The sequence below is a fragment of the Somniosus microcephalus genome, unplaced genomic scaffold (assembly GCF_052327205.1).
Source record: "Somniosus microcephalus isolate GS21.2 unplaced genomic scaffold, FLI_Smic_1.0 unresolved_chr1, whole genome shotgun sequence".
Lineage (NCBI taxonomy): Eukaryota > Metazoa > Chordata > Chondrichthyes > Squaliformes > Somniosidae > Somniosus > Somniosus microcephalus.
This window is the reverse complement of record NW_028225179.1, coordinates 11,006,526-11,021,517: the sequence shown is the minus strand read 5'-3', so window position 1 is coordinate 11,021,517 and position 14,992 is coordinate 11,006,526. Positions and strand designations below refer to the sequence as shown.

The 14,992-nt window shown below is 48.7% G+C and overlaps 1 protein-coding gene across 1 annotated transcript; it reads right to left on the bottom strand.

Moving 5' to 3' along the window:
* Window positions 1-5,143: 5,143 nt before the first annotated feature.
* LOC147093428 (uncharacterized) lies at window positions 5,144-7,013 on the bottom strand. Its single transcript, XM_085973902.1, has one exon. The coding sequence runs from the start codon at window positions 6,906-6,908 to the stop codon at window positions 5,355-5,357; it is 1,554 nt and encodes a 517-aa protein (XP_085830028.1). The 5' UTR covers window positions 6,909-7,013; the 3' UTR covers window positions 5,144-5,354.
* Window positions 7,014-14,992: the final 7,979 nt, after the last annotated feature.

The window sequence follows — 14,992 nt, the reverse complement described above, 5'->3', positions numbered from 1 at the left end:
GACCGGGGCTCATCGTTTATGAGCGACGAACTCCGCCAGTACCTGCTCGCTAGGGGTATAGCCACAAGCAGGACCACCAGTTACAACCCCCGGGGGAACGGACAGGTGGAAAGAGAGAATGCAACTGTTTGGAAGGCTGCCCTACTAGCCTTAAAGTCTAGGGGCCTTCCGACCTCCCGCTGGCAGGAGGTGCTCCCCGATGCGCTCCACTCGATTCGGTCACTTCTCTGCACTGCCACCAATGCCACCCCTCACGAGAAAATGTTTGTCTTCCCAAGGAAGTCCACATCGGGGACATCGTTACCGCCATGGCTGACGTCCCCAGGGCCGGTACTACTGAGAAGACACGTGAGGGCCAATAAAACGGACCCCCTGGTCGAGAGGGTCGACCTCCTCCACGCCAACCCCCAGTACGCTTACATTGCGTACCCGGACGGGCGGGAGGACACAGTCTCCATACGAGACCTCGCACCCTCGGGGACCGCTGTAACCCACTACCCATTACCACCCCCCCCCACGACCCGATATCCAACCCCAGCAGCCGGCTCGCCTTGGACCGTCACCCATGAGGACTACACTCCAGGGCCCCAGCCTACACGGGACGCGACGCCGGAAGCTCCACCACCCCTGCCGTCGCCACGTCGATCACAGCGGCAGACAAGACCTCCGGAGAGACTCCAATACACGAACTTTTAAATACACTTCACCCCGCCGGACTCATTTTTAAACAAGGGGTGAATGTGGTAAACCACTGTCATACCTGTCTGTGTCTGTATGTGTATTCCACTAGGTACAGGTCTGGACATGCCTCGGCTGACTCCTCCCACTATTCCAGGTATATAAGTGACTACCTCCCAGTCCCTTAGTATTCTGGACGGGTCGACCACTCGAGACAAGACCTTCATTCTTTAGTTAATAAAAGCCTGATTGTTACTCGCTCAACCTCAGTCTTTTGAGTAATTGATGGCGCATCACTCAGGTTTTAATAGAGACTTTTTAAATTCATCAATAAAAGCAGATAAACCCCGTGCTTCTGTGGAACAAACTTTCTACTGTTTGGGAGTAAAAGTACAAGTTTTTTTCCCTCTGGGGAATTTGTTATTAGTTTCAGGAAACAACAACCACTTGTATTTATAAAGCGCCTTTAATGTAGTAAAACGTCCCAAGGCTCTTCACAGGAGCGTTAGAAAACAAAATTTGACACCGAGCCACGTAAGATATTCGGGCAGATGACCAAAAGCTTGGTCAAAGAGGAGCATCTTAAAGGAGAGAGAGAGGTAGAGAGATGGAAAGGTTTAGGGAAGGAATTCCAGAGCTCAGGGCCCAGGTAACTGAAGGCACGGCCGCCAATGGTGGAGCGATTAAAATCGGGAATGCTCAAGAGGGCAGAATTAGAGGAGCGCTAATATCTCGGAAGGTTGGAGGGGCTGAAAGAAATTACAGGGATAGGGAGGGGCGAGGCCACGGAGGGATTTGAAAACAAGGATGAGAATTTTAAGGATGAGACACTTGAGGAAAAGCAGGGAGTGGGGGAGGGTCAAACCCTTATGGGACAGGGTCACTAATTCTGTTCTGCAACAGTTACTGGGACAGACTGTATCTCCCCCTCTCCTCCACACAGGGATTTGTGGTAGTTAAAGGGACAGCAATTTTTCTTGTTCCACGAGATTGTAATTAAAGGGACACTACTCTGAGATGGCTGCGAACTTTTAGTGCCACCAGCCTTTCTAAAACATCTTCCTGTCTTTGAGGATCTGTGTGAACTCGCTGGTGACTCAGCAGGTTGGATGAACTCTGAAACCTCTTTACACAGTCAGAACATTTAAAGGGTCTCTCATCGGTTCTGGGGCAGGAGGGATCTGGTTAACAGTGATCACAATATCATTAGATTTAAAGTAGTTATGGAAAGGGACAAAGAAAAATCAACGGTGAAAATACCCAGCTGGAAGAGAGCCAATTTCAGTGATTTGAGAAGGGATCGAGCACAGGTGGACTGGAAACAAAGATTGTCCAGGAAAACAGTGAATGACCAATGGCAGGTCTTCAAGGCTGAGATAGTTCAGGTACAAACCAAGCATATTCCCATAAGGAGGGAAGATGGGCCATCCAAAGCTAGAGCTCCTGATGACAAAGGACATCAAGGTTAGAATAAAACAGAAAAAGGTTTACGACAAATGTCAGGTACAGAATAGAGTCAAAAACCAGGAGAATACAGAGAGTGCGGGGGAAATTGAAACAGGATATAAGGGCAAAGAGAGAATATGAGAAAAGATTAGCAGGTAACATAAAAGAGAACCCAAAAATCTTCTATAAACATATGAAAAGTAAAAAGGATAGTGAAAGGAATGGTGGGGCCGATTAGCGACCAAATAGGAGCTCATCATACAGAGGCAGAGGGCATGGCTGAGGTACTGAATGAGTACTTAGCATCTGTCTTCACAAAAGAGGATGAAGTTCATGTCGCAGTAGAGGAGAGGGGAGTAGAGAAATTGGATAAAAATGGATAGAAAGGAGGTGCTAAATAGGTTGTCATCACTCAAAGTTAACAAGTCACCCGGTCCAGATGTGATGCATCCTAGATTGCTGAGGGAAGCTAGGGTGGAGATAGCAGAAGCTCCGACCACAATCTTTCAATCTCCCTCAGATATATGGGAGTGGTGACAGAGGACTGGAAGATTGCAAATGTTACACCCTGTTTAAAAAACGGGAGAGGGTTAAACCTGGTAACTACAGGCCAATCAGTCTAATATCAGTGTGGGTGAACGACTAGAGACCATTGTCAAGGTCAAAATTAATTCTCACTTGGAGAAACATGGGTTAATAAGGGACAGCCAGTATGGATTTGTTAAAGGTAAATCCTGTCTGACTAACCTGACTGAGTTCTTTGATGAAGTAACAGAGGGTTGATGAAGGTAGTGCAGCAGATGTTGTATATATGGACTTTCAAAAGGCATTTGATAAAGTACCACACAAGAGACTTACTCGGAAAATAGAAGCACAGGGAATTAAAGGGCCGATGGTAATTTGTGTATATAATTGGCTAAGGGAGAGGAGGCAGTGAGCAGTGCTGAGGGATGTTTTTCTGACTGGAGGGAAGTATGCAGTGGGTTCCCCCAGGGGTCAGGATTAGGACCATTGTTTTTCTTGTTATATATAAATGACCTGGACTTGGGTATAGGTGAACAATTTTGAAGTTTACGGATGATACAAAACTTGGCAACGTAGTAAATAGTGAGCATAGTAGTAGCAGACTTCAGAAGGACAGAGACAGACTGTGAAATGAGCAGACACAAGGCAGATGAAATTAAATGAGGATAAGTGTGAAGTGATGCACTTTGGGAGAAACAACAGGGAGAGGCCGTATAATCTAAATGGGGCTATTTTGAGGCGGGTGGAAGACCAGAGGGACCTGGGGGTCCATATTCACAAATCTTTGAAAGTGCCACGGCAAGTTGGTGAGGCGGTTCAGAAAGCGTATGGGATACTTGGCTTTGTAAATAGGCCATTGAATACAAAAACAAGGAAGTTACACTAAACCTTTACAAATCACTAAGAACATAGGACAGGAGGAGGCCATTCAGCCCCTCGAGCCTGTTCCGCCATTCAATGAGATCACGGCTGATCTGCGACCTAACTCCATACACCCGCCTTTGGCCCTGTAAGAACCGGGTTTTTCTGGTCCTCTTCTTGAGTTCCGTAGTACGAAGAATTCCAGGCTCGAGGGTTCGGAGAGTTAAAACAACATCATTTTATTCATTACTGTTCGGAGTGGTCATACAGCATATCGACAGTACATTCGTGTCCCGAGGGTCACACCGGGTTAGACACGTGGTGCCAGCATTTACGTCCCCGGGAGATGTCTGACCCTCTTGATGTTCCACACGCCTTCTGGCTAAGAGAGAGAATACCGGTGGGGAAGCCCCTATTATACCGTGGGACAAGGGTCACTACATCACTTTCCTGGCAACAAGTGTTTTGTTACATCACTTCCCTGGCAACAAGTGTTCTCCAATGGGAATCACTCAAGCCCTTTCGGTTTGACCATGCTCTGTTCTTCAGTCTGGCAAGCAGGTCCTGACTTGTCTCACTGTTGTGGTCACCGAACAATGGCTAGTCAATCATTCTCTAGTCAGCAGTTAGGCCCTTTCAGTGACCCTGATCTGGTCGTTAGCACTTCATTAATACTTGGCCTCAGGCTGAGGCAGATTCTCTGTTCTGCTAGCTTTTGCACTTTGCACAGCTGGGGCTGCTTTTTAATCTAATCTAGACTTTCCTTGTGTGGAGCCATTTTTGTAAGCCAATTCATTGCCCATTTTATTCACGTTTCCACATCCCATATCCCTTAATACCTTTGGTTAACAAAAACCTGTCAATCTCAGATTTAAAATTAACAATTGATCGAGCATCAATTGCTGTTTGTGGAAGAGAGTTCCAAACTTCTACCACCCTTTGTGTGTAGAAGTGTTTCCTAATTTCACTCCTGAAAGGTCTGGCTCTAATTTTTAGACTCTGCCCCCAGTCCTAGAATCCCCAACCAGCGGAAATAGTTTCTCTCTATCTACCCTATCTGTTCCCCTTAATATCCTGAAAACTTCGATCAGATTACCCCTTAACTTTCTAAATTCCAGGGAATACAACCCTAATTTGTGTAATCTCTCCTCGTAACTTAACCCTTGAAGTCCGGGTATCATTCTGGTAAACCTACGCTGCACTCCCTCCAAGGCCAATATATCCTTCCTAAGGTGTGATGCCCAGAACTGCTCACAGTGCTCCAGGTGTGGTCTAACCAGGGTTTTGTACAGCTGCAGGGTTTTGGCCTCAGCTGGAGTCTTGTGTACGGTTCTGGGCACCACACTTTAGGAAGGATGTCAAGGCCTTGGAGAGGGTACAGAGGAGGTTGACCAGGATGGTACCAGGGATGAGGGACTTCAGTTATGTGGAGAGACTGGAGAAGCTGGGATTGTTCCCCTTAGAGCAGAGAAGGTTAAGAGGAGACCTAATAGAAGTGTTCAAAATGATGAGGGGTTTTGATCGAGCAAGTAGGGAGAAACTGTTCACTCTGGCAAGTGGGTCGGTAACCAAAGGTCACAGATTTAAAATAGTTACTAAAAGAACTAGAGGTGAAATGAGGAGAATTGTTTTCATACAGAGGGTTGTTCAGATCTGGAACGCACCATCTGAAAGGATGCTGGAATCAGGTTCCACAGGAACTTTCCAACAGTAATTGGATGAGTCCTTGAAGAGGACTAGTTTGCAGAGTTCTGGGGATAAAGCTGGGGTGTGGGACTAAATTGGACAGCTCTTTCAAAGAGCCGGCACAGACACGATGGGCCGAATCACCTCCTTCTGTGCGGTTAGATTCTATGATCAGTGTGAAGTCGCTGGTGTGTCAGCAGGTTGGATGACTGAGTGAATCCCTTCCCACACACGGAGCAGGTGAACGGTCTCTCCCCAGTGTGAACTCGCTGATGTACCAGCAGGTAGGATGACTGATTGAATCCCTTACCACACACGGAGCAGGTGAACGGCCTCTCCCCAGTGTGTAGGTGTTGGTGTCTCTTGAGCTCCCGGGAGCTTTTAAAACTCTTCCCACAGTCAGAACATTTAAAGGGCCTCTCGTCAGTGTGAACTCGCTGATGTCCCTTCAGCTCCCCGGAGCTTATAAAGCTCTTCCCACAGTCAGAACATTTAAAGGGCCTCTCGTCAGTGTGAACTCGCTGGTGTATCAGCAGGTTGGAGGGCCGGGCGAATCCCTTCCCACACACGCAGCAGGTGAACAGCCTCTCCCCAGTGTGTAGGTATTGGTGTCTCTTCAGATCCCCGGAGCTTTTAAAGCTCTTCCCACAGTCAGAACATTTAAAGGGCCTCTCGTCAGTGTGAACTCGCTGATGTCTCAGCAGGTTGGATAACTGAGTGAATCCCTTCCCACACACAGAGCAGGTGAACGGCCTCTCCCCAGTGTGAACTCGCTGATGTCTCTTCAGCTCCCTGGAGCTTTTAAAGCTCTTGCCACAGTCAGAACATTTAAAGGGCCTCGCGTCAGTGTGAACTCGCTGATGTGTCAGCAGGTGGGATGACTGAGTGAATCCCTTCCCACACACAGAGCAGGTGAACGGTCTCTCCCCAGTGTGAACTCGCTGATGTGCCAGCAGGTTGGATGACACAGTGAATCCCTTCCCACACACGGAGCAGGTGAACGGCCTCTCCCCAGTGTGTAGGTGTTGGTGTTTCTTGAGCGCCCCGGAGCTTTTAAAACTACTCCCACACTCAGAACATTGCAAGAGTCTCTCCCCAGTGTGAACTCGCTGGTGTCCCTTCAGCTCCCCGGAGCTTTTAAAGCTCTTCCCACAGTCAGAACATTTAAAGGGTCTCTCGTCAGTGTGAACAAGTTGGTGTAGCTTTAGTTCCTTGGGGCTTTTAAAGCTCTTCCCACAGTCAGAACATTGAAATGGTCTCTCATCAGTGTGAACAAGCTGGTGTTCCTTCAGATACTGAGCGCTTTTAAAGCTCTTCCCACAGTCAGAACATTGAAATGGTCTCTCATCAGTGTGGACAAGTTGGTGTTGCTTTAGTTCCCCAGGGCTTTTAAAGCTCTTCCCACAGTCAGGACACTGAAATGGTCTCTCCTCAGTGTGAACTCCCTGGTGTGTTTGCAGGTGGGATGAACAAACAAATCCCTTTCCACACACGGAGCAGGTGAACAGACTGTCCCTGGTGCGACTGCGCCATTGAACTTCCAATGCAGACGGGGAACTGAATCCATTCCCCCCGTCCCCACCTTTACCCGGTTTCTCCCCGGTGTGACGGTGCCCGTGTCTCACCAGGTCAGGCGATCGGCTGAATCCGCGTCCACACACTGAACACGTGTGCGGTTTGTCTGCATTGCGATCGCTGCTCTCTCCTTCCATGTGCAAAGGCCGATGATATTCAAGTCCTGATGAATCGAGCGACTCTGTCAGATCTTGACGTGATGTTTGGTCTGAGCTTCCCGCCTGTAACTGCTCCACTTCTATAACTCTGTTAATTGAGATCAGAAAAGGATCAGAGGCAAACTGTTGTTTAATTTTCCCCTTTCCGAACCTAGGGGCAGTGAAGCTGATTTTCAGGCCCCAGCTGCTGCACAGGTTGGTTGAAAGGATCAGCAGTAATGGCGGCTGTAATACCCACAAGCCCCCACGCTCCAGAAAGCACTCTGTTGACTCTGAGTCCCGCGCATGTGCTCATGGCCCCCGTGCTCTCCCTCCTGCTCTACAATCACCCGTCCCGATCGGTCCGCAACACGCATGCTCAGCACACAAAACCCCGCGGTTGGAACATCGGGCGTGCATGCGGAGCTGCAACATCTGGTACGCGTGAGCGGCTCAGGTGGGGGCGAGTCGGTGTTTCGCCTCAGCCGCCAGGGAGGTGCGCATGCGCAGGACGACCCAACATTCTTCCCATCAGCAATCACTCCCTCGTTTCTTTAATAAAAACAGAAAATGCTGGAAATACTCAGCAGGTCAGGCAGCATCTTTGGAGAGAGAAACAGAGTTAACATTTCAGGTCGATGACCATTCGTCAGAACTGCTTGCTCTTTAGTGTCAGCCAGTGGCTCAGTGGGCAGCACTCTCGCCTCTGAGTCAGAAAGTTGTGGGTTCATAGTCCCACTCCAGAAACTTGAGCACAAAAATCCAGGCTGACACTCCAGTGCAGTGCTGAGGGAGTGCGGCACTGTCGGAGGTGTCGTCTTTCGGATGAGATGTTAAATTGAGGCCCTGTTTGCTCTCTCAGGTGGATGTAAAAGATCCCATGGCATTATTTCAGGAAAGAAAGACTTGCATTTATATAGTGCCACCAGATATCCTAAAGTGCTTTACAGCCAATGAAGTACTACATTGAAGTAGTCGCTGTTGTAATGTGGGAAAGAGCAGGGGAATTATCCCTAGTGTCCGAGCCAATGTTTATTCCTCAATCAACATGAAAAATGATAGATTATCTGGTCATTATCACGGTGCTGTCTGTGGGAGCTTGCTGTGCACTAATTGACTGCCGCATATCCTACTTTACAACAGTGCAAAAGTACTTCATTGGCTGTAAAGTACTTTGGGACGTCCGGTGGTGGTGAAAGGCGCTATATAAATGCAAGTCTTTCTTCCTTCACTGGTCTCACCAGCGACCTCTTCTGGCGGTTGGTTGAATGACAGCCGAGAGTCCGCGCATGCGCACGCGGGACGGCGGTTTGGGTCGAGTCCGGCACAGCGACCCCTCCCGGTCACTAAGGGTAACGACCGCGCATGCCCAGAGGAGACCAACCCCCCTCCCCCACTCGGAGCTGCGCCTGCGCACTCGGATCCTGTCGGACGGAGTCGGCGCGGGGCCATTCCGGGGAAAGGCCTTGGTGTCGGTTCGAGAGTCGCGATCGGTGACGCGAAGTGAGTTTTCTCCGCTCCGATTGGGCGGAGAATGGCGCGGGGTGGATCGGGAGAGAATAGAGAGAAACAGAAAAACCTCAGAGTCCGCGAGGCCCCGGACCGAGCGGCGACACTTGGACGGTGCACGTGATCTCCTCGGGGACACGTCACCCGGGCCCACGGCCTGATTGACGGCAGCTTCCCACCAATAGGAAGCGAGCGGGGCGGGGCTGGAGGAGCGAGCCGGCAGCGGATCCCCCAACCAATCGGGAAGCCCGAGGGGCGGGACTAGCCGTACCCAGTGGGCGGGGCTGGAGGAGCGAGCCGGCGGCGGGTCCTCCAACCAATCGGGGAGCCCGAGGGGCGGGACTAGCGGCACCCAGTGGGCGGGGCTGGAGGAGCGAGCCCGCGGCGGGTCCTCCAACCAATCGGGGAGCCTGAGGGGCGGGACTTGCGCCGGCTGAGTGGGACAGAGGAGGCTGACGGGAGATTTAATGTAAATGAATTTAATTTCCCGCCTGCTGCAACTGCCCACCCTACCACGTCAGGACGTCGCCGGCGTGCACCGACTGACACTGAGTCTCTCCACCAATGAGCGAGGGGAGGCGGAGCCTGGAGGAACGACCGAGGGGCTCTGGTCCTCCAACCAATCGCGGCGAAGGAGGAGGCGGGGCCTGGGATCGGCCCGCCGCCATTTTGTAAAGCGGCCTGGTCAGAATCTGTGAGCCTGGGAAAGTTTATTTTTAATGTTCCTTTCCCATTTTACAGCTCAAACTAATTTTATTTTACAGAAGATACTTGTTTTAAACAGAGAAACATAGAAGATAGGAGCAGAGTAGGCCATTCGGCCCCTCGAGCCTCCTCCGCCATTCAATGCGATCATGGCTGATCATAAAAAAAGCAGTTCATTTTTAAATTGATGAAACAGAAACAAGAAACCCTGTGGAGCAAATGTGAGTAAAAATATTTTTTCTGCCTGAATTAATTTTTTAAATATTAATTTTCTGCGTTTTTAATTATTAATTTCAAGCACTTTAAGAGAAATATGGGAGTGGTGGGGGTTCTCTTAAAGGGACAGGCGCTCTCTTTTTCTATGAGTTTTCATTAAAGGGACCGCGTCCCCGTGGATGACCGATTTTAAAGGGACAGCATCTCCCTTTTTATAATGTATATTTAAGAGACTGACATTTAAAGTAGGGCAAATCCCCTGCTCCCGTGAGTGCTTGGTGAGAAATCAGGTGCTGTTTGCACTCTTCCCCTCCCAATTTTCTGCCAAGGGACAGAAAGCAGAGAGTAGTGATGAACGGTTTCTTTTCAGACTGGAGGGAGGTAAACAGTGATGTTCCCCAGGGGTCAGTATTAGGATCAATGTTCTCTCTTTTTTTGAGGTGCGTGGCCCCTTTAAAGGGCTGCACGGCCCATTCAAATTTCCGCGCATGCGCATTTATTCCATTTATAGGGCGGTGAGCCGGCTGCGCGGGACCTCCAGACCGCTGCATGGCCGCGCAACTTAACGTGAACATTGATTCAGACCACTGCTTTTTTTGGTATATATTAATGACCTGGACTTGGGGATCCAGGGCAAAATTTTAAAATTTACAGATGACACGATACTCGGAAATGTAGCAAACAATGAGGATAGTAACAGACTTCAGGAGGATGTAGCCAGACTGGTGAAATGGGCAGAAACGTGGCAGATTAAATTTAATGTAGAGAAGTGTGAAGTGATTCACTTTGGCAGGAAGAATGAGGAGAGGCAATATAAACTAAATGGTCCAGTTTTAAAGAGGGTGCAGGAACAGAGAGGCCTCGGGGGGTATGTACACAAATCTTAGAGGGTGGCAGGACAAGTTGAGAAGGCTGTTGATAAAGCAAACAGGATCCTTGACTTTATTAATAGAGGAATAGAGTACAAAAGCAAGGAAGTTATGCTAAGCCTTTATAAAACACTGGCTAGGCTTCCGCTGGGCACCACACTTTAGGAAGGATGTCAAGGCCTTGGAGAGGGTGCAGAAGAAATTGATGAGAATGGGACCAGGGATGAGGGACTTGAGTTACGTGGAGAGACGGGAGAAGCTGGGGTTGTTCTCCTTAGAGCAGAGAAGATTAAGAGATTTAATAGAGTTGTTCAAAATCAGGATGGATTTTGAGAGAGTAAATAAGGAGAAACCGTTTCCAATGGCTGAAGGGACAGAAACCAGATTTAAGGCGATTGGCAAAAGACCAGAGGTGACATGAGGAAACAGATTTTTACACCAAGTTGTTGTGATCTGGAATGCGCTGCCTGAAAGGGCGGTGGAAGCAGATTCGATATTATAATTCAAAAGAGATTGAGGTAAATACTTGAAGGGAAATCATTTACAGGGCTTTGGGGAAAGAGCAGGCGGAGTGGGATTAATTGGATCGCTCTTTCAAAGAGCCGGCACAGGCACGATGGGCCGAATGGCCTCCTTCTGTGCTGTATCATTCTATGATACACAGACACACACACATACAGTCAGACAGACACACATACAGATACTCACTAAAATACAGTCAGACACACACTCACATTTTTTCTGCATTAACTTTTATTATTACTTTCAAAGACTTTACGAAAAAGGTGGGAATGGTGGGCGGAGGGCTCTTAAAGGGACAGGGACTCTTCTTTTCAAAGTGATTTTCATTAAAGGGACCGAGTCCCTCCTTGCCTGTGGAGGGCCAATTTTAAAAGGACAGCGTCTCGAAATCAGGTGCTGTCTGCGTGTGAACCACCTCCTCCCAATTTCCTGCCAAGCGATCCCTGCGGGCACCACTCCACTCCAGGAGTGGCTCCTAGAATCATACAGCACAGAAGGAGGCCATTCAGCCCATCGTGCCTGTGCCGGCTCTTTGAAAGAGCTCTCCATTTAGTCCCACTCCCCTGCTCTTTCCCCATAGCCCTGAAAATGTTTCCCCTTCAAGTATTTATCCAATTCCCCAGTGAACGTTATTATTGACTCTGCTTCCACCGCCCTTTCAGGCAGCGCATTCCAGATCACAACAACTCGCTGCGTCAATAAAATTCTCCTCACCTCGCCTCTGGTTCTTTTGTCAATGACCTTAAATCTGTGTCTTCTGGTTACCGACCCTCCTGCCACTGGAACCAGTTTCTCCTTATAAGCTACAGCTATACAAAGCCCGGGTTAGACCTCAGAGAGTCATAACGGCACAGAAGGAGGCCATTCGGCCCATCCAGTCCGTGCCGGCTCTCTGTAGAGCAATCCAGTCAGTCCCATTCCCCCGCTCTATCCCCGTAGCCCTGCCAGTTTATTTCCCTCAAGTGCCTATCCAGTCTCCCCTTGAAAACATTGAGTGTCTCCGCTTCCACCACTTCCGTCGGCAGCGAGTTCCAGGTCATCACCACTCGCTGCGTAAAAAAGTTTTTCCTCACATCCCCCCTGTATCTCTTGCCCAAAACCTTAAATCTGTGTCCCCTAGACCTTGTACCATCAACTAGTGGGAACAGCCTTTCCCCGTCTAGCCTATCCAAACCCGTCATAATCTTGTACACCTCTTATCAAATCACCCCTCAACCTCCTTTGCTCTAATGAAAACAAATCCAGCTTCTCCAACCTGTCCTTGTAGCTAAGATCCCCCATCCCCGGAACCATTCTGGTAAATCTCCTCTGCACCCTCTCAAGGGCCTTCACATCCTTCCTAAAGTGTGGTGACAAGAACTGGACGCAATACTCCAGTTGTGGTCTAACCAGCGCTTTATAAAGGTTCAGCATAACTTCTCTACTTTTGTACTCAATACCTCTATTTATGAAGCCCAAGATCCCATATGCTTTGTTAACCACTCTCTCAATATGTCCTGCTACCTTCAGCGACCTACGCACATTAACTCCCAGGAACTCCCTGGAGCACTGTGTACAGTTCTGGGCACCGCACCTCAGAAAGGATATACTGACCTTGGAAGGAGTGCAGCACAGATTCACCAGAATGTTACCCGGGCTCCAAGGGTTAGGTTATGAGGGAGAGATTACATAAACTAGGCTTGTATTCCCTGGAATCTAGAAGGTTAGGGAGTGATTGAGGATTTTAGGATTTTGAAAGGAATTGGTAGAGTAGATAGAGCGAAACTTTTTCCGCCGGTGGGGGAGTCGAGGACAAGGGGACATCACCTTAAAATCAGAGCCAGGCCATTCAGGAGAGAAGTTGGGAAACACTTCTTCACACAAAGGGTGGTAGAAGTGTGGAACCCTCTCCCACAGGAAGCAGTCGATGCCAGCTCAATTAATCATTTTAAATCCAAGAGCGATAGATTTTTGCTGGACAAGGGAGCAAAGGGATATGGAGCCAAGGCAGGTGGGTGGAGTTAAGACACAGATCGGCCATGATCTCATTGAATGGCGGAACAGGCTGGAGGGGCTGAATGGCCTCCTCCTGTTCCCATGCTCCTATTTACTCTATCAAAACCCTTCATGTTTTGAACACCTCTATTAAATCTCCGCTGCACCTTCTCTGCTCCAAGGAGAACAATCCCAGCTTCTCCAGTCTCTCCACGTAACTGAAATCCTCTGTGTATTTGTCGTGGTGCAGCCGGCTATAGCAAACCGCTTTCTTAAGAACATAAGAAATAGGAGCAGGAGCAGGCCATTCGGCCCTTTGAGCCTGCTCCGCCATTCAATAAGATCATGGCTGATCTTCTTCCTCATCTCCACCTTCCCGCCCGATCCCCATATCCCTTGATTCCCCATGAGTCCAAAAATCTATCGATCTCAGCCTTGATTATACTCAATGACTGAGACCCCACAGCCCTCTGGGGCAGAGAATTCCAAAGATTCACCACCCTCTGAGTGAAGAAATTTCTCCTCATCTCAGTCCTAAATGGCCGACCCCTTATTCTGAGACTGTGACCCCTGGTTCTAGACTCCCCAGCCAGGGGAAACAGTCTCCCAGCATCTACCCTGTCAAGCCCTGTAAGAATTTATGTTTCAATGACATCACCTCTCATTCTTCAAAATTCCTGGGAATATAGGCCCAGTCTCCTCAATCTCTCCTCATAGGTCAATCCCCCCATCCCAGGAATCAGTCTGGTGAACCTTCGCTGCACTCCCTCTAAGGCAAGTATATCCTTCCTTAGGTAAGGAGACCAAAACTGTACACAATACTCCAGGTGTGGTCTCACCAAGGCCCTGTATAATTGCGGTAAGACTTTACTCTTATACTCCAATCCTCTTGTAATAAAGACTAACGTACCATTTGCTTTCCTAATTGCTTGCTGCACCTGTGTGTTAAGATGAGAAATGACAAAGGCAAGAAGTCACTTGTGGGAGTGGTGTACAGGCCCCCTGACAGTAACCACACGGTAGGATGGAGTATAAAGGAAGAAATAATGGGAGCTTGTCAGAAAGGTATGGCAATAATCATGGGGGATTTTAATCTAGATATAGACTGGAAAAATCAGATGGGCAAAGGTAGCCTAGATGAGGAGTTCATAGAATGTTTCGGGATAGTTTCTTTGAAAAGCACGTTCTGGAGCAAACCAGAGAGCAGGCTATACATAGAAACATAGAAGATAGGAGCAGGAGTAGGCCATTCGGCCCCTCGAGCCTGCTCCGCCATTCAATTCGATCATGGCTGATCATCCAAATTCAGTACCCGGTCCCTGCTTTCTCCCCATACCCCTTGATCCCTTTAGCCTTAAGAAATATATCCAACTCCTTCTTGAATATATTTAATGAACTGGCCTCCACTGCCTTCTGTGGTAGAGAGTTCCACAGGTTCACCACTCTCTGGGTGAAGAAATTCCTCCTCATTTCTGTCCTAAATGGCCTACCCTTTATCCTTAGACTGTGTCCCCTCGTTCTGGACTCCCCGACCATCGGGAACATCCTGCATCTAGTCTGTCCAGTCCTGTCAGAATTTTATAAGCTTCAATGAGATCACCTCTCATTTTTCTAAACTCCAGCAAGTACAAGCCCAATCGACCCAATCTCTCCTCATACGTCATTCCTGCCATCCCACGTATCAGCCTGGTGAATCTTCGCTGAACTCCCTCCATGGCAAGAACATCCTTCCTCAGATAAGGCAACCAAAACTGCACACAATACTCAAGATGTGGTCTCACCAAGGCCCTGTACAACTGCAGCAAGACATCCTTGTTCCTGTACTCAAACCCTCTTGCTACAAAGGCCAACATACCATTTGCCTTCTTAACCGCCTGCTGCACCTGCATGCTTACCTTCAGCGACTGGTGCACAAGTACATGCAGGTCTCATTGCACTTCCCCTTCTCCCAATCTATTGCCATTTAGATAATAATCTGCCTTCCTGTTTTTGCCACCAAAGTGGACAACCTCAAATTTATCCACGTTATATTGCATCTGCCATGTTTCTGCCCAATCACCCAACATGTCCAAATCATTCTGGAGTTTCTCGACATCCTCCTCACAGCACACACGCCCACCCAGCTTTGTGTCATCTGCAAATTTGGAGATGTTACATTTAGTTCCCTTCTCTAGATCATTAATAAATATTGTGAATAGCTGGGGTCCAAGGACCGATCCCTGCGGTACCCCACTAGTCACTGCCTGCCAGTCGGAAAAAGACCCGTTTATTCCAACTCTTTGCTTTCTG